This window comes from Melanotaenia boesemani, chromosome 21 (genome assembly GCF_017639745.1).
Source record: "Melanotaenia boesemani isolate fMelBoe1 chromosome 21, fMelBoe1.pri, whole genome shotgun sequence".
In the NCBI taxonomy this organism is placed as follows: Eukaryota; Metazoa; Chordata; class Actinopteri; order Atheriniformes; family Melanotaeniidae; genus Melanotaenia; species Melanotaenia boesemani.
Genome location: NC_055702.1, coordinates 4,526,716 through 4,553,149, shown reverse-complemented (window position 1 = coordinate 4,553,149; position 26,434 = coordinate 4,526,716). Strand labels below are relative to the sequence as shown.

The window sequence follows — 26,434 nt, the reverse complement described above, 5'->3', positions numbered from 1 at the left end:
GGTATTCGCCATGTCGATATGACTGAATGTATTGAACTGCTGCCATGTGATTGGCTACATGTGTTAACAAGATGTAGGTAAGAAATCAGCCAGTGAGTGTATATGACCCTGCATGCAGATATGGCCCATCGAGTCATTTTTGGGAAGAGAACAGTATTCTCCATTAATTAATATGCAAAGAACAAAAAACACAACCCTGTTTTCACCTGCTGTTCAAATAACAACATAAAATCCTGCTGCAAACTTCACAGAGCGTGAAGTCAAAGAAGCCGCAGCCAGGACTAAATCATGTGGTTATTTATTCTTTGGATCAGCAAAATCAAGTGGTAAATAAACATATAGTGGTGGAAATAAGCAAAAAACATTACAGAGTGTGTAAAAGAACGGGTGAACGTAAAGGTGATGGCACATGAACAGAGGGTCGCTGCTGCTCTTTTATCCATAAAAAGCCTTATGAGCAGGCCGGGTACAGTAACACAATGTTCACATGCCAGTCCAAGTCAAGCAGAGGCAGAGAGGAGAAGATGCCCACAGCCACGCCTACAGTCTGGATTCCCTGACTGGACTCCAGCTTTGTTAACTTCTCATTCCAACGGCCTTTTGTTTTTGTCATTAGCCTCTAGCTTCACGTACTTTCTACAGATTATACTGTAGTTTAAATGATGCATTCAGAATGGACCGTACAGATGAGGATCGGTTCTTGCACGTATTGCTCACATGTGCTTTAATGCAGACCTGAGAAAATTGGATTATTCTTGTAATAGACTCTCAGTAGTGCAGGGCTGGCTAACACATCAAGGCATAAATCAAGCAAACAGGAGGTTTTAAAATGGATAGCAGACTGCTGGGATGAGCCTGAGAGAGGAGGAGGTGGACGACAAGAGGATAATATAAGACCCTCTCAACACTCGCCTCAGGTCTCACAAAATATGTAGGCCACAAATTCCAAAATCCAACCTGACTCACTTCCTTTAAACAACAAAGATGTTGAAAAAATAACCTCCAGCAATGAGGATTTGGTCTTTTTCTCAAACCAACTTTTTAATAAGTGTTTGCCTTCAAACAAGTGTGGAATCACTGGTTATCCAGTTAAATATAAGCTTTAAGACTCTATATATGAGATTCAGACCAGCAAGGATTTATTTGTTATTTGTATTTGCTGCAAATGTGCATGAATATTTATTCAAATCTAAAAATGATGGCCCTCATCACTTGAGAAAAAGACTTCCAGTGACTTATTTTTCCTCCACTAACAGCATCTCAATCTAAAACAAAGCCTCTAATAAAAAAGGATCAGATCAGTCAACACGGGAGCTGTCTGTCCCCTCCATGACGAGCCAGAGGAGCTGAGTGGTTGTGGTTGTGTTTGTTTTGGTCTGAGATGCTGGCGCTTCAGTCTGACATCCAGCTTTCTAAATGTCGCACGAAACACCTTTTCAGAGAAGCTACTTCCCCCTTTTCCTTCCCTGATGTCAGTCACTGCCACCGCTACATGGTGATTTATTTCATGGCTACAAAAGAGAGAGAGAGAGAGAGAAATCAAACACGCAATTTTAAAAGGTCAGACACTCTATATCCATCTTCTGCCAGGATCGATTAGACATCAGATTCAGTCTCTAAAAAAGGCCTAACTGCAGGGTCTCATACCGAACACCGTTTCCTCATCCTCACAGATCTGTAAGGTACAAAGCACTGCAAATGGAGAGCAAGATTTCATTGTTAAAACAAAAACCGTTAAAGAATTAGGTAATATTTGATATTTTTTAAACTGTCAATAAAACCACAGACCAATCCTCACCATGAATTAATTTTTCCAACAAATATGTGGACTGAAAACATGGACCCACGCTGAGCTTTTACATCGCCTCAGTGCCTCTCACACCATCCACCTACAGCCCTGCGCCACATAGCAGAAGCTGTTCGTTCAGCAATGATTTATGATCTGAGAGGTTGCTATAAGGGTCAAAGCACTCACAATTTCTACGTGGAATTAAATCAACATTTGATCAATATTTCCTCAATGATCATATGCTGAAACTTTCCCAAAGGAATATTTTAAATCAAATGAGCACTGGAAAACAATCTCCACTTTATCAGACCTCTGAACCACCGCCCACATCTTTGATTTCCTCAGTGATGGTAATAAGAGCGCTGCTGTCTCCATTAACAGCGGTTTCCCTGGAGAGAAAAACAGCCTATTTGAATTTAATGTTATTAATGGTGAATGAAAAGCCAGAAAACTACTGTGGTCACTGAGATGAGACAGAAGCAGTGTTAAAGTTTCAGCCACTACGATACATTCATATTTTATTCAGCTTATTTAAGATCTGAGTGGCAGCAGGCCAAGAAAGATGGTTTAAATGTGATGATATCCTTCTATTTGGTATGAAGAATATCATCTCTGAACACACAACATATCCAGCCTTGAAGCTGATGGGCTACAGCAGCAGAAGACCACACCGGGTGTCTCCTGTCAGCTAAGAACAGGAAACTGAGGCTACAATTCACACACACTCACCAACACTGGACAATAGAAGATGGAGAAACGTTGCTGTTCTGATGAGTCTCCATTTCAAGTCCACATCCAGATGCTAGGCTCAGAATTTGGATGAAATATCATGAAAACATGGATCCATCGCTGCTGACCATGTCCATCCCTTTATGACCACAGTGGAGCATCTTCTGATGCTACTTCCAGCAGGATAATGCACCATGTCACAAAGCTCATTTCATCTCCACCTGCTTTCTAGAACACGACAACGAGACAAATCTGCTGCTACTATGATGCTTTCTTATCATTATGGAATCTTTGCCAGCAAGAATTACAGTGCTTCTGCAGGTAAAATAGGACCAACCTGGTACGAGCAGGGTGGAGCTAATAAAGTGGCCGGTGAGTGTAGATCATAGATAATCTTTCTGTTTGTCTCTTCAGCCACGTTTTCATTAACCATAGATAGTGATGAACATTATGAGAGTTGAAGCCAAAATTGAGGCCATTACTTCTCAGTACTATATTATGCTCAGCAAGCAGAAGCTCATTAACTTCCCATCATTACAGACCTTATAGACTCATAATAAATTAAACATGATCTTCTTATTTCAATAGAAAATGCTCATTTTTTTTGTTACGCCCATGTTTTCTTTAAACATTGACTAATTATAGGCTATTAGCTTAGCATAGAAAAAGCGGGTAGGAGGAAATACTGGCACTTTGAAAAGTGTCGAGCAAACATCATGTGTTAGTTTATTTAGACTTCATATTGTATTCCTGCTTGCTTTGAGTCAGACTTTTATTTACATGGACCCTGAACTTTAATATCAGAATTGTTTTCAAATTGTAGGATCAGCCTCAAAAACCACTGCTGGTTAATGAGTTTAAAGAACGCAATAATTATTATTAATAGTGACTCCAAAAGCCCACTGCATACGACTCCATGGACTGATCAGACTTCCCACGTAAACGGGGAACGTCCATAGTTGTCTATAAGACTATTGGTTTCCACGATGAAGGTCTCATAAAGATGACAGCAGGACTTTTTTGTTTGGAAAAAAACATCTTTCATTTGTGTCCCAGATAGCAGTTTTCTTCCACCACCTGATTTGGGTGTTAGAGATAATCTGTATTTGAAATCACTTACTGTAAAGGTGATTTTAGAGTTGACGTTAATAAATACTAATGAAAAAACTCTTCACAACAGGTAGCAGTAAATAAATAAATAAATAAATGCATGTCTTAATATTATGACTGTGTAGAGCTGAGTTTGATCCTCAGTTGTGCTTGTACCCTCAGAAAACTGGCTAGGAGCTATCCTTGAGCATTCCCAGTTTGAATGTCTTGCAAATAAACTAAAAGCTCTTGTTGGAAGTGTCCAGGTCCAAATGTAAACATTGGGGTGACCGAGCCTTTTCAGTTGCTGCACCCAGGCTCTAGAATAAGCTCCCAACTGACATGCGCCTCATCACAGACCTGGGCCTTTAAAAATAAGATCTTACAACTTATTTATTTAGGCTTTTAACACCCTGTAGTGCAGTGACACTTCAGTTTTTATTTTTCTCTTTTTATTTTTTGTGCTTTTATTGTTCATCTTACTTTTACTTTTACTTATGTACTTGTGTTCTGGTGTGTTTTTAAATTGTTGTTTTAATCTTTTGTAAAGCACTTTCTCCAGTGGGTTTTTGCAAAGTGCTATATAAATAAAGTACATTTACATTTAAAAGGACTTTCTGAGGGAACCTTCGGCAGTCTTGATGTTCCAAGGTTGCGCGTTTGTTTGCTAGTTTTTGCACAAAACATGCATATTAATTAGCAGATTTTACACTAATCAGCATAATTCAGTTCCTCCCTATTAGGTCTATTTTCTCTCTTCTTTTCTTTCCATCTGTCCTTCCTTCACCAGATTTGGAGAGGACACAGGACAGGCAAAAGTGGGACAGTATTTCTTACGAGATACAGCTTCCATCCAAGCACTTAACACAGCAAAACATGACCAGGGCCAGACTGCAACAAAAAGTCAGGCCAGGAGTCGTACACTCACTCAGGCCGCCCTAATTCACATACTGCACACATATGTTCACGTCCAAGTACAAACATGCATGTATGCACACACACACAGACACACATAAACACAGACTACTTAATCACCAAAGCTCAATATTCTATATAGACCAACATCCACACACAGCTATAAGCCACCAGTCCAGCTTTTCTCTTATCAAAAGACTCAGCAACAGTCCCAGCAGGACTCCATTACTCATCTCATGATATCATGTTAACCTGAAACAACATGATTGAGTCATTTTGTCAGCAAATAATTTAGATGCCAGTTTACCATAAATATAAAATGTTAACATTAATATTCACTGCAACAGAAAAAACCAAGAAGTCAACAGCAGCTTCACCTGATGTGATTCAACTAACATTAGAAAGTGAAAAAGTAACTCAACAAAACAGATTGTCCAACCTTAAGAGGGGTTCCAAACTTTAGCATGCAGCAGCCCACCTGTGCAGGTATGTTTGGTCCAGCAGGACCCACCAAATATCTCATGCAGTAAAATAAGCCAACAAGCAGAAAACACTGCAATCACATCATTTATAACCAGATAAACACACTTACACACTGATGAAGTCACAAAGTTTCCTGACCAGCTTTTAATCTGGACTAATAAAATGTTCCTCATTGGCCCAGTTTACAGCTGTTTCTGAGCTGGACAAGGACAGAGGTGGACAGATGTGGACAGAAGCATATGTGTATAGACTAGTTTAGCTGAGCAGCTTCAGTACTGAAATATCCACCTGTCACTTTTACACAGCCATAAAATTAACTCGTATTTTATCTATGATACTAGGAAATCCCATAAAGGACCCGATGCATGTCCATGGATGGAATCCAACTAAAACCAGTAGCTTATGTTTGGGCTGATGGGCGATACAACACTACAGCAACAAACCACGGCAACATTAACAATAGAATAAAGTTTTGACAACAAACAGTACCAGGGTCATTATTTACAGCAAGTAGTACCAGGATCACGGTTACAGCAAAACAAACTCTATCACACATCGTGTGCAAGGTCATTCACTCTCAAATCTCCGTGAATAACCATGGTAGACTTATGGCATTAGGAAAACGTTAAGTATGCTAGCATTACTTAGCAGAGTTTGTACAGGAGCTCATTCAAGTCCCACACTGAACTGTGTAATAGTCTTCGTTAAAACATTACCCTGGCATGCTGCTGTGAAAATAAATCATGCCCATGGAGGGAAAACATACATTAAGTTTATGCATAATGCTAACATAATTAGCAGTAATCTGCCCCCAGTTTTCTTAATCTTTAAAAGATGTGCTGATCCGTGCAAAGACTTATAAAAGATGTTTGTGTAACCTTCCTTCTTTTAAACGTTGCATATGTTTAAACTGTGAACAAAAATTACAGTTATCCAGTATTTATGTTATCCAGCCCTTTACGCTGCGTTCCAGTTGTCTGGGAACGGCGTCACCCCTAGCTGACCACATACGTGTTGGAAAATGGAAAACCAGTAGCTCATTTCTGTGCAAACTAACCAAGCTAAGAATCATCAGCACGACAGTATAGCATTGAGCTCTACAAACACCAAAGCAATATGTTTGCTGGAGACTGGACTGTATGTGACTGATTTAACATGACACAAACTGACAAGCCATGCCAATCAAGCGTTATTGCTGCAGCTATAACCAGTTTTTAAGGATAAGTCAGCCATGACAGGTGTTGAGGTCAGAAATAATTTAGTTCCTCCAATTTTCTGAGTCAGATATGACTTAATAGGGTGTTCCAATCAATTTTTTCCTGTGGGAACTCGGAAAGTTCAGATTGAATACACCAATAAAACCACTCACATCCTGTAGCTTATTTCAATTTTGTGAAGCAGCTCTAGAAATTCTACCACCAGCTAAGGCTTTTTACTGCAGGCTGACAAAGGCACATTCATAAACACTCACAAGGATGGAAGTCACATAGGTAGGCACTGCTGTAGGCTGTAAGACCATCTGACAGTCATGAATATCCACAATTTTTTGATAAACCAACCTTTTCTAATGCACAACTTATCCAGTCATGTTAATAGGAACAGAAATGGAGTCAGGCTGATTAAGTTTAGAGAATCAAAATGACATTCATCTCCCAACTGCTGGAAATGTAAATAGAGAAGCAGTTGTGGATTAATCCTCTGCTCCAAAAAAATATTCCATTAGTTGCTGTTTGGGTTAGCTGCAAGAAACGCTGCACACCTATCTTTTGCGGGATGTTGCAAGCTTAACAAAAAGTAGCTGTACATTTAGATGGGCCAACATTGTTTTGTTTTGTCCTTTAATAGGATTTAAGGTTGCATCTCTTTATTCCCCCTGATGCCAAAAAAGGATTTAAAATGGAGCATATAAAAGTAATATAATATATACTTACAGTGGTTTATTTGGTTTAAACAGCTGTTCAGTTCAGGCAAAACAAACATACTGAGTCTCATGTTTTGATTGTTTAATTCCGTCTTTAAAATACAGTACAAATACATCAGCCGTTCACTTGTTTAACGATAACCACTCATCATTTTATTGAGTAATAAATAAATAAAGAAGTAAGTAAATAAACAGCAACATGTGGATGGATAAAAATCTGGAGCACAATGGCACCAGATAGAGCAGCAGAACTCAGCCATATCTCCAGGGAACAATGCTGTGTGCAGAGATCAGTCCTGCAGCTGATGGTTCTTTAGAGGAATTCAGACATGATTCACTTTTTATGTGTTCAAAAGAAAAAAAAGGCTGCAGGTTGATAAGACTTCAAGCTCCGACCTACATAGAAAAGCAGCCATGCCTCTGTAACCTGAGGCAAAATGACATTAAAACCACACTGCGATTCACATTCAAAATATTCATTGTGCTTTTAAAGCAGATTCCTTCAAGTGATGCTCTTGGGCAATCCACAGCACATGCATTGTATTATTAGAGCTTTTATTCCCCCTCCTGCGTCCCTTTAAGGCCGCACTCTGACAAACTGAACCCTGAATCTACATTTACTATAAATAAGCCTCAAGCAAAACCGCTCCTTCCACTCTTAACCTTGCCTTTCTTGTTGGTTTTTGATTAAAGTGCATGTTTCCTGCTTTGAAGATCATTGCTAAAAGCCCCATTAATCAGGACACGAGCACACACAAACAGCACACAACCAAGTCTTACCTCCTCGTGAAGTATGGCCTTACACATCGAGTAGTTCCCCTTCAGCGCCCAGGTCCCATTTGCAAGACATTTCCTATAAACATTATCTGTAGAGAGAGGAAAAGAAGAACAAACAGAAGGTTGTTAGTTAACGATGAGATTTGCACCCACCATTTTTCTGGCTAAATCAGTTTTTACCTGCAAACCATAAAATACTGTGCAAAAAGCCTTGAGCCATCCTGCGTGTCTTTATACTTTGCTTTCAAGCAGCCAGACGTTGTAGTATTTTAAAGTCGTCTTAAGCAATAGTTCTAACAAAGTTTTTTTAGTTTTTGACAGAATGTGGACCTTTAGTTAAACCATCTACTGTTAGCTGAAGCTCATTAGAAAAGGTCTCCATGAAAGGGGAGATGTGTGCACATAAGGCAGAAAAATGCATATACATTATTTTTCCAGATTGCCAGATTTAAAAGGCTTGCGTACATGTTTATGCACAAACTTAATTTCCACTCCCATTTTTGGCCTTGAATGGCATCAGACACTGCTCTAATTTGTCATTTACATATCAAGACATCATTTGCATCTTAGCTGAACAGGGATGATAATGAAGGCTGTGAAGAAAAATACAATTTTATAAAACTGCCTGAAGGATAGGAACTTGTTATCATTAGTTATTATAACAGTTCTGTGATAATAAAGCTCTGTTAAATTGTTGTTTTATAGGAATTATGTCCAGTTGCTACATGCATGCATTTGAGTGGTCTGAAGATGCATGGTCTTAGGTGTAAACAGGTTTTTAGTGTGTACACACTGCTTATGCATTTGGATCATTCCCAGAGATCTCAACAATACTGCAGCAGTGTGGAATCTTCTTAATCAAAAGCTCTAAATTGCTGCACCTGCTTCCTGTTTTCCAGGAAAATGTTAAAGCAATGAGGAGTGGTTCAAGACTTATGCACAGCATCGTACTGTATGTGCATCCCGGCTCGATTCATAGTGGCACTGTGACCTTTTCTGTTTTTGAGATTAATAGGGAGAGATATCATTAGAGGTAGTCGTACAAGCTGTGATTTTTCACACGTTTGCTGTCAGGGCAGTCTACCACTTTCAGACTAAGCTCCTGTCATTATCCTTTACATTTAGACCACCTCATTTATCCACAAGTGACCCACGTTAAAGCTGAATTTCTTTAACATTTCAGCCTCATTGTGGTGTTTATCTGCTCTCCCCAAACTAGAGCTCTGACATAATCGAGCCATAAATGGCTGTTTATTTTCAGTAATTTCTACACTTTTCTGGATATATAAACCTAAATAATAGAAGAGGTCAAGATGAAAGAGCTCACAAATGATGAGGAAAATTTTATTTTTTGACGCTGGACAATGGCAAAGGACAGACACTGAATAATCTGCAGCAAATTTCACATTTATTACCACAATAAAGAAACTGAATTTTCCTCAGAGGAGCTGGGCCACAGTAAATGAGGCAATCAAAAGTTCAATAAAGCGACTTCAGAACCTTTTTTAGAGGTGGTGTTTTTAAGCTGGAGTCTGCAAGCAAACAGGAGAGCTGCAAAATGTTAAAGAAGAAAGCTCGTTGATGACTTAAACTGTCCTTTAAACAATCCTTCAATTACAAAATCACTTCTATGGATTTTAACAGCTCTCAAACTTTTATTTCTTCAGTTTGCAATTGCAGCTTAAAATTACAACCCTAATTCCAAAAAACTTGGGATTCGGGTCTACAATGTAAGTAAAAACAGAATACAATCATTTGCAGATCCCATAATTTTTTAGGAAAGGAATGTTGTCTTATTCTGGTCTGATGCAGGATTCTAGCTGCTCCACAGTCCTGGACCTTCGTTTTTGCTTCCATGAAGCTCCAGATGTTGTGTACTGGTGAAAGGTCTGGACTGCAGGCAGGCCAGTTCAGCAGCCGGACTCTTCTCCTGTGAAGCCATGCTGCTGCGATGGATGCAGGATTTGGTTCAGCATTGTCCTGCTGAAATCTGCAAGACCTTCCCTGAAAGATGGTGATGGTAAAATGGCTCAGGTTGAATATCTGATATGCTGTTTATGTTTTATCCATCCATCCATTTTTTTCCGCTTATCCGGAGTTGGGTCCGGGGGCAGCTGCCTAAGCAGGGAAACCCAGACTTCCCTCTCCCTGGTCACATTCACCAGCTCATCTTAAGGGATCCCGAGGCGTTCCCAGGCCAGCCGAGAGATGTAGTCCGTCCAACGTGTCCTGGGTCTTCCTCGGGGCCTCTTTCCGGTGGGACGTGCCCAGAACACCTCACCAGGGAGGTGTTTTATTGGTATCAAAATATGTGTTTATAAGAGTTGCAAATCATAATATTCCATTATTTACATTTTATATAGCATCCAACTTCTATGGAATTGGGGTTGTAAAGCTTTTACCCTTAAGATAATTATCACTGAAAATAAGAAAGCACACAAACATCCCTCACAATTAAAAGAGATATACACTCGTATGTTTCATCTGGTCTTTAGGGGTTGAGTTAGTTCTGGCATAATAAATGTTAGCCGGCTGTGACATCAAAAATTCAGAACAGGTTTGAGGGATTATTTCATCCCCAGGTCAGGCTCGCCGTCAGCAGATCAGCAGTGCGAGCACGTCCGCTCATGTCGGCTAGCTGATCGCTTATCCCGCACTGGGACATTTTTCACTGAGGGTTTATAGACAGGTCCGACCTGATCTCCTTTCAGGTCATCTCCACGGGTCGCCAGACGCCTTTACTAGTGACAGCCAGCTCTTTTTATCAGAGGAGATGAAGTTTGTGGAGCCACACAGTTAAAGTTTGAAAGCTGCCAAGATCCAGAAAAAATAGACTTTCTTGTTTACCTTTTGTCATTATGAGACAAGTCTGACATTTTCTAATGCATCTACTTTGAAGATGAGCTCTTTGGGTGCACAGAAACTCCAAGTGGATGAATAGAATCGAAACAGAGAAACCCACATGTGTGTCAGAGTGTGTGTGGATACCTGAAATGGAGGCTGATGACCATAAATCCATGTTTTAATAACCAGAAATGGTTTGGTAAGAGATAAAATGGGATTGGATTGCCTGGGGGCATTAATGTGCAATGAGCTGTGTAAAAATAGCAGGTTGACAGTGTAAAGGGACTGTCATACCCAATCAAGATTACCTAGCTTGTGATATCCCTAAACCACAAATGTAATATCCTAGAGAGCTTTAAAATCTGCCTATGGAGAATTATGTCAAAGTCGGAAGTTGAGACTGACGTTATGTACTGGACTGGCTGAATAACACACACATAATTTATAAACTTTATTCCTAACAGGCTTATAAATTAATATATTTAGGATTGAGCACACAGAAGAAGTTACGATGAGTGTTTGTGTGATTTTTTTTTTTTTTTTTCAAAAGTTTTTATTTCCCTGGTGAAAACCCAGTTTCCTATAATTGTTCCGTGAACTGGAAAAAAATCTCCATATTTACCATAATTTTCACCTTTTATTAAGTCCATATTTACGTGACTCCACATGACTACACAACTTCCCTCGGGGCTCTTGCTCACACATAACAGGATTTTTTATAGTCAAAGCAATAAAGTCACTTTATTTCCCATTTAAGAAACAAAGACAGTTTACAAATCAAATTTGTAAAAGCAAAAGAAAGAGCCAAAAAAGGAGTCCACACTGAGGCATCACAGTCATGCAGAGCCAGAAGCTTTAAGGTATAAATGCTGCAGCTTTCAAATAAAGCTGCAAGACCTTGAAATGCTTCCTGGAACAGCATCACAGGGTGATTTATGGTTGCTAAAGCTCTCTGGCATATTCCCTAACACTGAACATATATGTACGCAGGAAATTAAGTGGTTTTGCATTAGTTTTTGACATTGTCTGACAGTTTGCATGAGAGCAGGTGAAAGGAGTTTTACAGCTGAGGCTAATTAAGATTGATTGAATGCCAAGGGCGCTATTTTTATTTGCTAGTTAGACCATTATTGTTGCTTCCAGCCGCTGCAGTTCTGCAAAGTCTGTGAGCGCTCAAACTTTTGACTAGCATGGCGTTGTTGCTGTTTTTTGAAGGTTTAGAGATGGATTAATATCTCTATTTATGTATTAGGGGCTGATTTTTGTGCTTAGCTTAGTATAAAGACAGTGAGCAACAGGCCAGAGCAAAAAAAAAAAAAATATATATATATATATATATATATATATATATATATATATATATATATATATATATATATTTATATATATATATTAGTGCTGGGCAACAATTAAAAATTTTAATCACAATTGATCGCATGACATGTTGCGATTAATCGCATTGTTACACGCAAAATGTAATTTTCCTTTAAATAAGGCCAACTGCTATATGAAAAAATGCAGTAAATTCTGGTTTACAAACACTAAATCAGGGATGTTCAACCTGTGGCTTGTTATAGAAAAATTAACAAGAGTCTGAATGAGTAAAAGTAATTAGAAGATTTATTACAGGAGACGTATAAAGTACAAACAATTTCACTTGCAAGTTGAGAGTGTTGTCCAGACTCTGAAGTCGAGAGAGACTCTGACTTTTGCATCATTAGCATCAGTTTTTATTTAACCTGGTTCCAGCTGAAAATCAGTCTCTCAGACTGATAGTAGGAGAAAGGAGATTGAGAGGTGCCATTCTCGCCCAATCAGGCTGTCATTCTCTAAACAACTGTTTCCTATCAGCTGCCTATCAGTCTTATCTTTCTCCCACGTCATGAATCCGAAAGAATAATCAGTCTGTCCTCACATACAATGAATAATAACGTCAATGTTCTATATCAGAAAGAAAAGAAAACCTACATCATGAGATGTAACTGAGAATAACAAATACATAAATGCATTTTACAAGTAAAAGAAAGATTACACGTGTAGTTATTGTATGAGTAATTTGATGGCTCTCGGGACTTTTAATACATGGCTAAAAATGCTAAAGAACTAACATTTTTAAATATAGATATAATAACAAATACAGGTTTTTAGCTATTTTTCTGTTGTTTTCAGCAGAATGACACTAAAAGTACCAGTGATACTTCTTTTTAGGTTGGAAAGTATGTCTATCGTTGTTTTTTTTTTTTTTTTTTGCTAAAGTTTCATGTTTTTCTTTATTTTAAAATCTAAAAGTAAAAATAAAGATGTGCTTCTTAAAAAATAAAACAAGACAACTGAAGCAAACTTTTAAACATGCTGTCTTTGATTAGAGTTATTTAATGCTAAAAAAAAAAACACCTGGTGGAACATTTTATACACGGTCAGTAATAAGTTTAAGTGTAAAAAAAGCCTCTTAGAGAAGCAGCGTTTCGAGAAGTGGGTCACCTCTCAGCAAAGAACTCTGGGGACTCCCTTCTTTGTGTAAAATTGATTCAATTATTGAAAGTACAAAATCTTTTAAAAATATTCCAAGAATCCAGATGGATGTAGGACGAAGCTGAAAAAATACTGAATGCTGCTGATCTTCAGGCCTTCAGGCAGCAATGCATTAAAAACAGATATGATTCTGTGGTGGAAATCAGTGCAGGGCTGAAGAAGAAAAAACATTCTCACTGTGGAACGTTTATGTCTGCATCCAGAAATGAAGTTAAAACTTTAACATGAGAAGAAACAGAGGGATAAAAACGATCCAGAAAGACTTCAGCCTCCTCTGGACCCAAGATTATTTGAGATGGACTCTTCTGCTCTACTAACTGAGCAGAGATCTGACCAATCAGAATCTGAAATTACATTTGAGTCTTCAGGGTTAGAGGAGAGGGACCATCTGGCTTGTTATCAGCACAGAGCTCAAACCCAGCAGCCATGATGGTATGGAGGTGCATTAGTGCACATGGCATGAATAACTGGTACATCACTGATGGCTCCATTAATGCTGTCCTCCTCAGAAAGACAGCCCCATGGCCTTATTTGTTCATGCAGTAAATTACAACCTATTATTTTAAGAACACGTGGTCCATAATCGACATGAAAGAAACTGTGTCAAGTGTCAAACTGGTATCTGTTTACATGAAGGTGCGACAAAGCATTTGTTAGCCCCACTAAAAAGATGCCGCTCTGGGGTCATATTGAAGAGTGTAAACATATGACACACGTGTTCCCATGGACTTAAGGACTCATCATGCTGACCATAGCGCTTGAATTGCTTTAATCAACCGCTTTAGTTCTGCATACCATGACGTGGTGGTCATCCTAGTTCACTGTAGGCCACACTGTGTTTTTGGTAAATGTGCTTTTGTTGTTTTTGGCTGTTCTAATGGTTCAATTTATGAAACTGATCAAGGTTATTCAGGTTTCCTTGTGAACACATTAAACAACAAAGGAGAAAAAGCCAAAGATTTTATGAAAAGATGCAGAAAAACGTGATTTGTGGAACTTTAGTTGCGACCAAAGGGAGTATAGTTGGCAAGCCAGAGTTGCGATCAGTTGATTAAATATTTGAAAATCACATTAATTGAGTTGGTTAGTGTCTGCTAAGTTGTGACTAAATTAAAGCTCATGACGTGTAAAAAGCCACAACTGCTCTCTTCTTTTACTTATCAAGAATGTGGCTGCTAAGCAAGAAACCAACAACAACTTGAGCTGAGCTAATTTTAATGATTTGTCTCTTTTGTCAAGATGCCCTGGCTGCCTTTAAACAAGGCTCCTATCCAATCCAATATTAAAATAATTATAAAGCACCTTTAAAACAAACAGCATTGTAACAAAGTGCTGAGGAATGATAAGGAATACAGGCCGAGGGTAGAGTTAAAACAGCCAGTTGCAGTTGGTTTATACCAGACGACGAAGCAAAAAAACACCAAAATATGGATCCAAACAAGCAAAAACAATGCAGGACTTGTCATGAAGAGTCTTAATCCCAACTGCTTTCAAAATATATCAAAAGTATCACGTGTGAACTTGCATCTGAATTGTGAAAATACTTGGACAAAGACTGGTATTTTCCTTGCATAACATTAGCCCCCTTTGGTTTGTTTGGCCCCTCGCTTCATTCGTTGAGGTACATAATCCTCCAAGTCCTGTTACTAGATACTGGTTACAGAGAACACAGCCTATCATCTACGTCAGCATTTCCCGAACTGCGGGTCCCAAGATCATTTAGGGGAGTCACCAGATTATTGTAAAAAAACACATATAGCCTACATTTATCAAATAAATTTGGGATTTTTTTATCAGGGCTTTCAGAATTAACATAAACTTTGTTAATGCAATAATATTAATCTGAGAAATTAACAAATTATTTTAACACATTAATGCATAAGCAACGAACACCAATGCATGTTTTCTACAGGGTCATGGCTTGAGGACCCTTTATACAACTACCAAAAAGCTGCTATACTACTATATATATACATATATATATATATATATATATGTATATATATATATACATATATATATATATATATAATATTTTAGGACGCATCATCTGCACTGTGGTGTTTCTCAATAATGAAATGGTGCAGGAAGAATTAAGGTTACCAGGACAGACATGAACTACTCCACTACAGTAGCTCCACCAGCTCACTGACCTCACTACACCACAGTACATGGAGGAAGATTGATTGGATGTTCAAGGTGTGGCTCAAGAGGTATCGTCTTCTTTTATTTTTACCACAGGATATATGTTTTAAAGTATTCTTGTAAAGCATATTTTGATGACCCACATTTATTCACTTTGAGACCAGGTTTCAAAAGTTATTGTTTTTAGGCTCCCAAAACTGTGGTTATAAGGGGATGAAATACTCAAACCATAAAAAACGTAAGTGGATACACCTCAACTCATCCTTGTCTGGACGTGACCTTAATTTATTTTAATGCTGGCTCTGAAGAGTTAAAGCCTCAGGGATCCCCTGTGCCCTTTGGCAGATCACCTTGGGGGTCCAGGGATCCTAGGTTAGAACCACAGATCTAGATGATGCCTTTTTCAAGCAAAGTTTAACTAATTTCACCACATTCTGTATGTACTACAACAACATAGCTGTGTTAGAGTCTGGGTGTTGTACTGATCTGCCTGCAGCCCAGAGCTGCCATTACAAAAGCTCTTCATTTTCTAGCATCCAATATCAGGAAAAATGACATAATTTTCTAAACAAGTGTGCTTTAAATGATAAGGAAGTCACTGTATCCCAGCTGTTAGTAAATGCCAGGGATGTGTGCTGTAGAGGAACTGGATGCAGACCAGCAGGCTGGGGGCTGGCAGGTGAGAAAACAAAATTTTATTAACTCAACTAAAAAGGCTGCAGTGACAGGAAGTCCTTAGAACATAAATCCAGATACAACGCAGAGCGTGGCAGGAACAAAACTAAACTTGATGTGAGATTGTAAAACAGCCGAAGGAAGCAAAGACAAGGGAAAGAACAAAGAAATGCTGGAAGTGTATACACCGAGAGTAATCACAGAATGCAAAACAGGAGTCGTAATTAGCAAACTAAGCCCTGTGTGAAACCAGAGAGGGAGCAAAACTATCTGGAATAAACAAAGGAAGCAAGTTCTGCATAATATAACAGCAAGAAGATGAACCAGAAGACAGAAAGTAAAGTGACTGAACAAAGAGAAGGAGGCATAAAAACTAAAACAAAGAAACAGGGAACAAAACTAATGGACCACGACAGTAAACAGTGTTGTACTTTGTTCTAATAAAATGCAAAATCCAGAAGCCTGTCATTTAGACTCACACAGACTTGCACTCCTATACACAGGCAGGATAACAACCTTATAAAAACAGGCCGTATATCACCCACTATTTCATAATGTCACTGAAGAAATGCCTCTCTGTGTCTGTGTCATTATTCCTGACAGTTCTTCGCCGTCTGAGGGAGTCGAACACCTGAATCAAATTAAGATGGATTCAGACCCAGAGAACATAGTGGCAGTCGTATTGTTGTTGGGATCTGTTATTTCCTGCAGCGGTTGCAAAGCTGTTTCCTGGCTTCAAAAATGTGGGAGTCAAATGTTTAAATTCTGAATTACTCCAACCAGTAAAGCAAATATGCACGGGTTCAGTAGCCAAGTTTCATCCAGCTCAGAACAAACGAATGTCCAAGGCCAACTACAGCTCAGGTATTTATCCATCCACAGACAAGAATATTTGGAGTTTATTAGACATGATAAACAGTCGGAAAAGGAGCTATTACTCCACATTGTTCTTTTTATCACCTGCAGGAGTGTAAAGTTCAGGAATATGCTGAAGTGAGGGTGGTCTGTGGAGGTATGCAGATGCACTGTTTGTTTTTCAAGCTATTCTAAACTAGTAAAATAAAAGTCATAAAGTAAAATGACAGGTATAAATAAATAAATTTATGCATCCCGTAAACAACCATAAATATGTAACTTTTGCATTCAAAATATGCTAAAATCATAGAGCACTAACCTGGATTTTAACAAGGATTTTAAGAGAAACTCGCAGTCTTAATTTGTAAGAAATGGCACCCGCTCTGTGATTTTAGAGGGCAGGCTCCGCTAGCCGGGGGGGCGGGTCAATGCCAGTATCTACTACTGGGAGGACTGGTTATTTCTCTTTGTGAGGTCACAAAGGTAAACATCTCAGACTCACCTGTTTGAGACCAAATTCCTAAAAAGGAGAAGTTTGGGGCCTTTAGAAGGTGAATTTAGCATAATATGGGACCTTTAAAGGAACACAGCTTTAATTTGAAAACTAACGAATGAGTATTATCCAAGTTATCTTCTTATTTTCAGGATTAACGGAAGACAGACTGAGCTGCTTCAAGCTATGTTATCTTCTGTATATCAGCACTGCTTACCACTTCTGTTTATTTTGGTAAACCCGCCCTCTCATGTGGCATGAGGGTTAGTGGTGGGGCTCCTTTAAGGAGTTCTGCTCTGGTTGACCACTATCACTGCAAACTCTCCACGTCGTCACTGCTCTGTAACGAATAAAAGTTGCTCAGCCTGGGGAGGCCCCCCTCTGGCTCGGATCCCTGGCAGGACTGTTGGAAAGCTTTGCCTCTGCACGGCTGCGGTTTCTCTCTTTACTTCAGAGCCAGTGAGAAAAAAAACTTTGAAAAAAACTCCATGAATGTAAAATAAAATAATTATGTGCACTAATTAATGAATGTGCTAACTAACGTGATAATAATGGGTTAACCTGTAGCTTTGTAGACGTTTTACAACATTATGTTTCGCTCCTCACTTAGCTGCACTTTGGTCAGGAAGCAGCTAAACATGGATGAATAATACGTCATGGAGTAGTGTTCATGGGAAATGACAGCACTGCTGGGACGAATAAAACGATTGGCTTCATTCATCACCTGCTGAACTGGTCAGTACGTTTTCATCTATAACCACCAAAAATTTATTTTAACCCACATTTGGCAGGTTGGGTGACAATTTCCAGCTCTGGTTGACAACAAGGCGCCTCTGTGACACCTGGAAAGGAGGCAGTTTAGTTTTTTGTTTGGGTGGTTGACCATTGGTAACGGACACCAACGGATGTTTTATGTGATGCTACTTTAACTGAGGTTCTAAGTAAGGAAAAAAACAGAACTGTACAGAAATAACGCAGACTCATCATCATCAGCAACAAAATCTCAGCTTACACCAGATCACAGCTACTTTATTTGTGCGTACTGATCACATATTGTGTGCATCACTCTTAGATTAAAAAACATATTCATCGACTATAATGATGAATGTAGACATTTTCTTTATTAATTTATTTTTCTCTGAAGACGATAACTGAGCTCCACAGCACTGAGTCCTTATGATCAAAAGCTATTCAAACCCTTCTAAACTGAACGCCTCATTCAGTCCAACAACCTCGCCTTACTCTTCACTGTAAATGACTCTGGATAAAAGTGTCCCTTTAATTAATGTAATGTAGCAGACACACTCCCACAGGGATAGCAGCTGATCACACCTACAAGGTGGTCATTTCTGCTGCAGAAAATTAAGCATGAAGTTTAACCATAGTCCACGATGTAACGAGAAAATGCCATAAACATGAAATGTAAATGTTTCTTGAAGCCTCAGTGACGTCGTGTGATTTATGCAGCCGCTAACAGGGAAGCCACATTAGGAGCTGCAGCCCGACTGACAGCAGAAATTCATCAGCATTAATGTGAGCTGGTGTTAAGAAATCAGCTGTTTTTATTTATAGATTCATTGATTTAAAAGATTTCCCTGCCAGCTACGGAGAGCGAAGAGTCGCTGAGCCTAATCAGCTTGAACCTGACATTTTTTTTTTCTGTCCGGTTAAAGTCAGGTGAACTCTTTCCTTCTACCTCCAGTGTCTTTAAGCTAAGCTAATTACATCCTTGAGTTCAGCTCTGCACAGATGTGTGAGTGATAATGAGCTTCTCGGCTAATTCACAAAAAGACAGGAAATTTCCCCAAACGTCAAACTCCTGATGCTAAACCCTAACTGAATTTTAAAGTAAATGAATTAAACGTGATTGAATGGCTCGGTCCGAACAGAGGCTAGATCTTGAGGAAAAAGTCCCTGTCTGGCTTTATTGAATTTACAGGGTGGCACATACAGAGGAAGTGAGAGTCCCCTCCACCCCTTCTCTGTATCAGCACATCGTCCTGAGACTGTAGCAGCAGCAGCTCTTTATTAACATTCCCCTGCAGTCCTCTCAGGCTGTAAGCCAGCGACAGCATCGTAAAGCGTCTTTTGCATGGGTCACAAGCTCAAGGATCCTGAAAAAGAAAAAACTGCTGATTTCATGTGGAAGCTGCTGCCAAACTGGACGTCTGCCAGGAGTTTTAATCATGGGCAGACAGGATTGTCTCTGGAGCATCTTAGAAGGCTCACAGTGGATTTTATTGTTTGGAAAGGATGCACGGGACAGTGCATATCAGTTTTAATCTTTATTTGTGATGTGCTATTGTTGTATATGAATATGAGCCAGGTGCTAAATCCTTCCTGTAAGGAAGCTGTAAGGAGATGTGCATGGAACACAGGCACCCCTCCAGATTGTTGCTAAATGATCCTCGTTTGATTTCATTTCCAAAAACTATACAGCCTGTCTTAGTAACAAACACGATCACACACAGAGGGCTGACTCTGTGGCTAAAAATGCAGAACTGAGCAGAAATCTGGCTGTAATTGTACACCCCTCACAAGCAAATATACTGACCCAAATTTAGTCACAGGGGCTTAGCACTTCAATACATTGGATCAATGGCTGCAGCCAAGCAGCGTCTTCCTCCTCTGTGCATTCGAAGCAGGGCTCTAATTAAAGCCAGCATCGGCAGAGAATAAAAGAATGTGTTATTTGTACTAATTGAGAGCAAACTGCTGGGTTTTTGCACCACTGTGGGGTAAAACAAGCCGTAAAAATCAGAGCTGTTTGCATGTCTGCACAGGTCCGCTCGCAGAGGTCAGAATAATAACTAGACAAACAAATTATGATCAAATACAGTCAACACAGTCAGGAAAAGTCAACAAAAGCACTACAAGAGGCAGAAAAACATCCAATAGTAAAGTTTTAAATCTCTGCTGGCTTTAGTTTGACGCTTTAGTTTGGCACATTGTTTTTGAGGTTGAGCAGAAATGTGTTTTTTGTTCTTTACAGAATTACTCTTTATTTAGGCTTTTGCTTGACTGAATATAGTCTGTTGGGAGTTTATGTTACTACAATGATCTTTAATAACAAATTACAAACCCCAAAAAGTTGGGATGCTGTGTAAAATGTAAATAAAAACACATGCATCTCTGCAATGTCTGATGCAGGATTCTAGCTGCTCTACAGTACTGGACCTTGGTTGCAGGAAAAGCCATGCTGTTGTGATGGATGCAGGATGTGGTTCAGCATCGTCTTGCTGAAATCTGCAAGGCCTTCCCTGAAATAGACGTTGTCTGGATGGGAGCAGATGTTGCTCTAAAACCTCCATGTACTTTTCAGCATTGATGGAGCTTCACAGATGTGGAAGCTGCCCACGCCATAGATACTAATGCAGCCCCATCCCATCAGAGATGCAGCTTTTCACCTGTTCATTGATAACAAGCTGGATGCTCCCTCTCCTCTTTAGTCTGCAGGACACGCCGTCCATGCTTTCAAGAATGAGTTTCACATTTTCATCCAGGTTTCCACTTTGCCTCAGAGCATTTTAAATGAACTTTGGTCCAGAGAAGACGGTGCTGGTTACATCTGGCTTCTTCTCTGCATGATAGAGCTTCAAGCTGCATTTGTGAATTTCAGGGTGAACAGTGATTTCTGGAAGTCTTCCTGAGATCATACATAGATTTCAAGTAGAGGAGATCATGAGGATCCAGTTTGGACCTTTGACCTTGTCCTTTGTGCACAGAGATTCCTCCTGATCCTCTGAAACTGTTTTATGATGATGATGGTGGGAAATTTGCAATTTGCAGTTTTACACTGAAATTGTTCCACAATGTTTAGATGCAATTTGTCACATTTTGGTGAATTTCCACCCATATTTACATTCCTGCCTCTCTGAAAGTCTTCTTTCATACTCAGTCATGTTACTGACCTGCTGCCAATTAGCCAGATTTGTACCAATTAATTTTCCAGCCTTTTGCTGTTGTTCCAACTTGTTAGAGGCGTATCACTGCCATTGAATTCCAAATGAACACATTTATATATAAAACTGTAGAAATTCCATCCTGAAGTCTATTAAACATTTTTGGTTTCTACTAAAACAGTAAAAGAGTTTAAAGAGACAGAAGTTTAAACTGTCTTTGGGATTATTTTTGTTCTTGGATTAATTGTAGCTTTTTGTCATTTGGATTTTCTGTGTTTTTGTTCTTCTTCCCATTTCAGCTTGCAGAGCTTGTCCACTTGCATTTTCTTTTAAGATTGCGTCCCGTCTTGCTTCACACCACAGGCCTTTGTCACAAAGCAGGATTAGTGGCTTATTGGGGTAACTTCAAGTTCAGCTCGGGATTGTTGGTATCATGCAGCTGGTTAACTTCTTACAGGGTTATATCACCATGGCAACAGATGCTGGAAACTGACCAACTGCAGGGAAGGTGAGGTTTATAGACAAAAGATCACCACAGACAAAAGCTCCTCCTGATCAATCAGTTCTCTATAGAAAATGAAACAATACAAATGGTATGTGAATAACAAGCCTCTGACTCCACGTAAGCCAAAGACCGACCTTGACTTTCACTGATCTTCATCTCTATGAGCACTGTGTCATCAGAAGGGAATGCTTTTGCAGCTTTAAATAGAGCCTAAAAAAGTTATTTTAAACTGTGACCATTAAATTATAAGAGTTCCTGTTTGTGTGTGCAGCATGTCAAACTCATCAAACTGGATTAAATGTTCTCTGTATGACGTACAGACATCACAGCTCACTGTTTTTTTACAACTGAAGTGGCCATTTCAAGTAAAAATAAAGCAAACCAATTTTGTAAATGTTTATTAGGATTATCCCACATGACTTTAACCACTGTTATTAAATAAAAACAGTCTGAACAGGCAAATATTATCATTCATGTAAGCTGTAAATTCAAATGCTGATCCTGAATGTAGTTGTATAAATCACAGTCAGCCTACTGTCACCATATCAAGGGTAAAAGATCTGATGTCTCAGCAGGACCTGGAAAAACTAGTCCATGCTTTCATCTTTAGTCGGCTTGATTATTGTTACAGTGTTTTTACAGGTTCTACCTAAAAAATCAATTAGACACCTGCAGCTTATTCAGAACTCTGCTGCTCGAGTCCTCACTAAAACCAAGAAAGGGGACCACATCAGTCCAGCTCTGAGGTTTTTACACTGGCTGCCTGTTCATCAGAGATTGGACTTTTTACATGGAGAAGCTGCATTCATCTTCTATGCTCCACATGTCTGGAACAAACTCCCAGAAAACCTCAGATCAGCTGAAACACTCAGTTTATTTAAATCCAGGTTAAAGACCCACCTGTTCTCTGCTTGATCATGTTACAAATAATCTAAAAATCTTAATTGTAAATTATGCTTCTTATTTTCTGCTGTGTGGTGGTGTTTTATTTTATTTTATTTTTTTATTTATATACATATATTTTAAATTGTGATGGTGTTTTAATATATCTGTAAAATACTGTGAATCACCCTCTCGTCAAATTGCCTTACTGATGTAGAAATAAAGATAAATTTTCTGGTCAACTCTGTTGGCATGGTGACACTGACCCCCTGGGCAGCTGATGACAGCTGAGTCTTCTCAACTTGGTGGGATGGTTCACATTTACAACAAGCATTTATTCTCTTCAGTTTCCTGATTTTAACGACTCCAACAGTGTCACGTTTTATAGAGCTATTAGCATATCATAATATTTCACTTTATTAAATGTCACACACTCCAATCAAACTTCATTTCACTGAATATTTATTTTCATTTTTATACAGAAAAGACACTTTCTGCCCTCTGACATGCCTTATGCATGTTCTGTGAGTACATTATATGCTGCATTTATTTGTAATTAGGCATTTGAGGTTTACCTAAGAGAAGGTCAGTTTCAAATAGATATTTGTTAGAATTTAATTGTCTATACCTCATATTTTAGCGGTGGTCTGTGCCCCTGCAGGCCACCATTTTGGCCCCACCTTTGCTGTAGATTCCTATTCAAAATCATTAATAAAATTAAGTCAAATCTGTGGACAATTTCAATCTTTTTTATTACATTTTCAGTCTTGATGATATAAATAGAACATTTTCAATGAATCTGACTTTAATTTATGTTCTTTATTAGATGCAAAGATCATTCAAAGCAGCCAGAGCTGCATCTGACAGAATTAAGACCGATGAACCTTAAAGGTGCAGTGTGTAACAAAATCAAAGGGAAATGAGAAAAAAATTATAAACTGTAAATATATCATTAAAAACCTGTGTTTCTAATGATATCTAATCACTTCACTAAAATAACTGTTGTGTTTTAATCTCTTAGAATGAGTCATTTATATCTACCTGTGGGTTCACGTACATGGCAAATGGAATATTTGTGCCACCATTTCTACTACGGTGTCTCTGAATGGACAAACATCTGAGCTTTAAAACTGCAGTACTGGCTTTGTTTGATAGGTGCCGGAGCACCGTTTGGGAAAGGTAATGCCTGAATAGGACCATAAAAGAAGACATAATCAGATTGTAGCCATCGTTGTCAAATCGAATCATGATGTGCCTAAAGGTTCCTACCCCTCCCAAACATGGTTCTTCACCCGTTAAAGGGTTAATAATGTGGTAGTCATTTAATCGGCTTATTCAGTTACAGTCCTTAGTCTTTCTTGTCATCTTTCCCTCCTTTTTTAAGCTGTATTGTGAGAAATAGATAAGGATTGGTAACCTGATTCCTACTCCACCTGTTTCACATGAATCACACCGCAAGATCCACATTGTTTGGGTTATTTGAACCAGATCACTTAAAGATAACCTGGATACGATGATCCTGCTTCATAGTACAGGCTCAATGTCCCGGTGTGCCTCACAAGCTTCAGTATAGATAAAGTTCCACTTTTTTTATTCCTGTTATTTGAATGATTTGAACCTGAATTAAACAAAGTGTGAGCAAAAAGGTCAATCAGATTATGGAGAATAATTTGCTGCATTTCTGTACAAGATAACTAAAACAAGGAGAGTCCAATTTAAAAAAGTATAATTCTGCCTCTAAAGGACTGCAGGGCATAGACAGCTTTTGATTGCAAGTAAATTTCCAAACTCCCCTGTTTTAATGCAGACATTTAGCAATAACCTGTTAGCGCTCCCTCCTCTTGCAGGAGAAGTTTACCCGACTCTCCTCCACAAGCAAAACTTTTCACTAACAACTCATAAATATCAAAGTCAGACTGTTTCTGAAACCAGACAGCAAATGAATCACTGCAACTTTCCAACACTTTCCTAACACCTCTGCTCTGAAACAACTGAGCGTTCAGGTGAGCAGTTGTTTTCTGAAGGCATATATAATGCCGCTGCTGCTGCTTGTGGAAAAATCTGATGCCACCTCATTTTTATCAAAAGCCAAACTCACTCGATTCATCCAAAATGGAAACTTGTGGAAGGAAATGATGGCAGATTTCATGCTGGCTGTGTATTCTGGCTCACAGCTATTTGTTTCTGCAGAGCGACACACCTCAAGGGTTTGCAGAGAGCTGCTATGAGACTCAGTTTGAAGAGAGCAGAATAATCTACTTTCCATATCTGGCTGATTTTAGGATTGTGTGAGAACAAACAGCAAAAAAACACACAACCCCGCACTTTTCATCTCTTCTGTCTTCAATGCCACGCATCCACGCACCGTCATGCATTCATGAAATGTAATTTAACAGATGCTCTGCAGAGCTCGAGCTCATCGAAAAAACACACATAGTATCCCTTGTGAGTGAGCAGGAGGCTGAGTCGGGGCGAGGGCTCTGCCACCCTGCTGACCGCCAGCACTACTCTAAATAAAACTACCCCTCCTCCTCCTCCTCTTCACCCTGATTGGCGCACGCCCCGACAACTCACAGCTACTCAGTGAAATGGGCATCCACATAAACAAACCGGAGCCGCTCCAACACTTTCCAGCACACATAAGAAAATCTACCAGCTTCCCTCTGGGGACCATTAAGGGAAAGTCAAGCTTGGCAACAAATAGTGCAGGAGTTTCCGGGAGGGGCGAGACATGGGACAACAAAGATAGCTGTTCCAGGCTGAGTCACGAACGGGCGTGCAGCGCCACGGGCACCTGTCACAGCTCAGCGGCTGAGCAGTCTGGACAACGCCCCCTGGATGCCTGTCATCCCCTGCGTGCATATGTTTGACAACAGGCTCTAATCGACTGTTTGAGCACCAGATATACTGAAGAGCCGGTAATGATTAGCATGTGTTGATCGCTCCAATTAGGCTTTTTTTTAAAGGCAGATCTCAGGAGGAAGGTTAGGCAAAAACATCGAGCCTTTTTGGTCCTTTTTTAATCTTCTCATTAGACGGGATTTTCCAGTTTCTGCCTCCAGAAAGAAATGAGCCAGAATTATTAGTCCAATTCAAATTTTTATGTGTCATTAAGCAGCACAAATTAGACTGGGATCTACTGATAGCTCTTAGCATTTCTGCAATTAATTATTGACTGAATTGTTGCTTTTCTTTAATCAAACTAAATCTGTTGCAGTATTTTGACAAAAAACCTTTTTCCTGTGTCATCCTTGCTAAACAATTACACTTTCTGGCATCCAGGCATGAATTTTAAGGGGTGTTTTTAACTAAACTCATATTCATTTTGTGTCATTTCTAGACTAGTAAAGAATTGTCACACCATTATGTCAGAAACAGAGGTTTCTAACATCTGGCAGCTTTGAACAGGGTAATATTTAACCTCAGGGTCTCCCTCTTAATCACAAAACAACAAACAGCCAAAACCAAAAGTGAAGGATGTTCGAAGAGCTCATACATCTGAAAACTGACTCTCATCATTCTTACTTCTTCAAGGAATCTTTCATGAGAATTATCAGTGAAGGAAAAGCTAAGAATCTGAGAGACGCTCATGAGATGCGCTGAGACTGACTTAAATCAGTCAGACTTACTCTGTTCAGCACTTTTCACCTCACTATAAGGGATAAACTGTGGAAGAGCTGTGGAAACAATATCAGATTTAGATCTAAAAAAAACTTCATAAATCCTGTTATGTCTTTATTTTATATTTTCTTTTTTATCCCTGCATTTGTTTTTCTGTTGTTTATCTCATGAGCATCCTCCCTCTATTTCCCTAAACTGATTTAATATTTGTTTCATCATTATTTTAAAAGGTGTTTTAAATTTAAACCATTGTACATTTCTTATCCATATGATGTCT

General features: G+C 39.1%; 1 protein-coding gene across 1 annotated transcript in view; it reads right to left on the bottom strand.

Annotated features, from left to right (window-relative positions):
• LOC121632228 (corticotropin-releasing factor receptor 1) overlaps positions 1–26,434 on the bottom strand; it is a 127,799-nt gene that overhangs the window by 55,424 nt on the left and 45,941 nt on the right. The window contains exon 5 of the mRNA XM_041973494.1: positions 7,707–7,792. Coding sequence (XP_041829428.1) covers positions 7,707–7,792 — 86 coding nt within the window. The remainder of the gene's footprint in view (positions 1–7,706; positions 7,793–26,434) is intronic.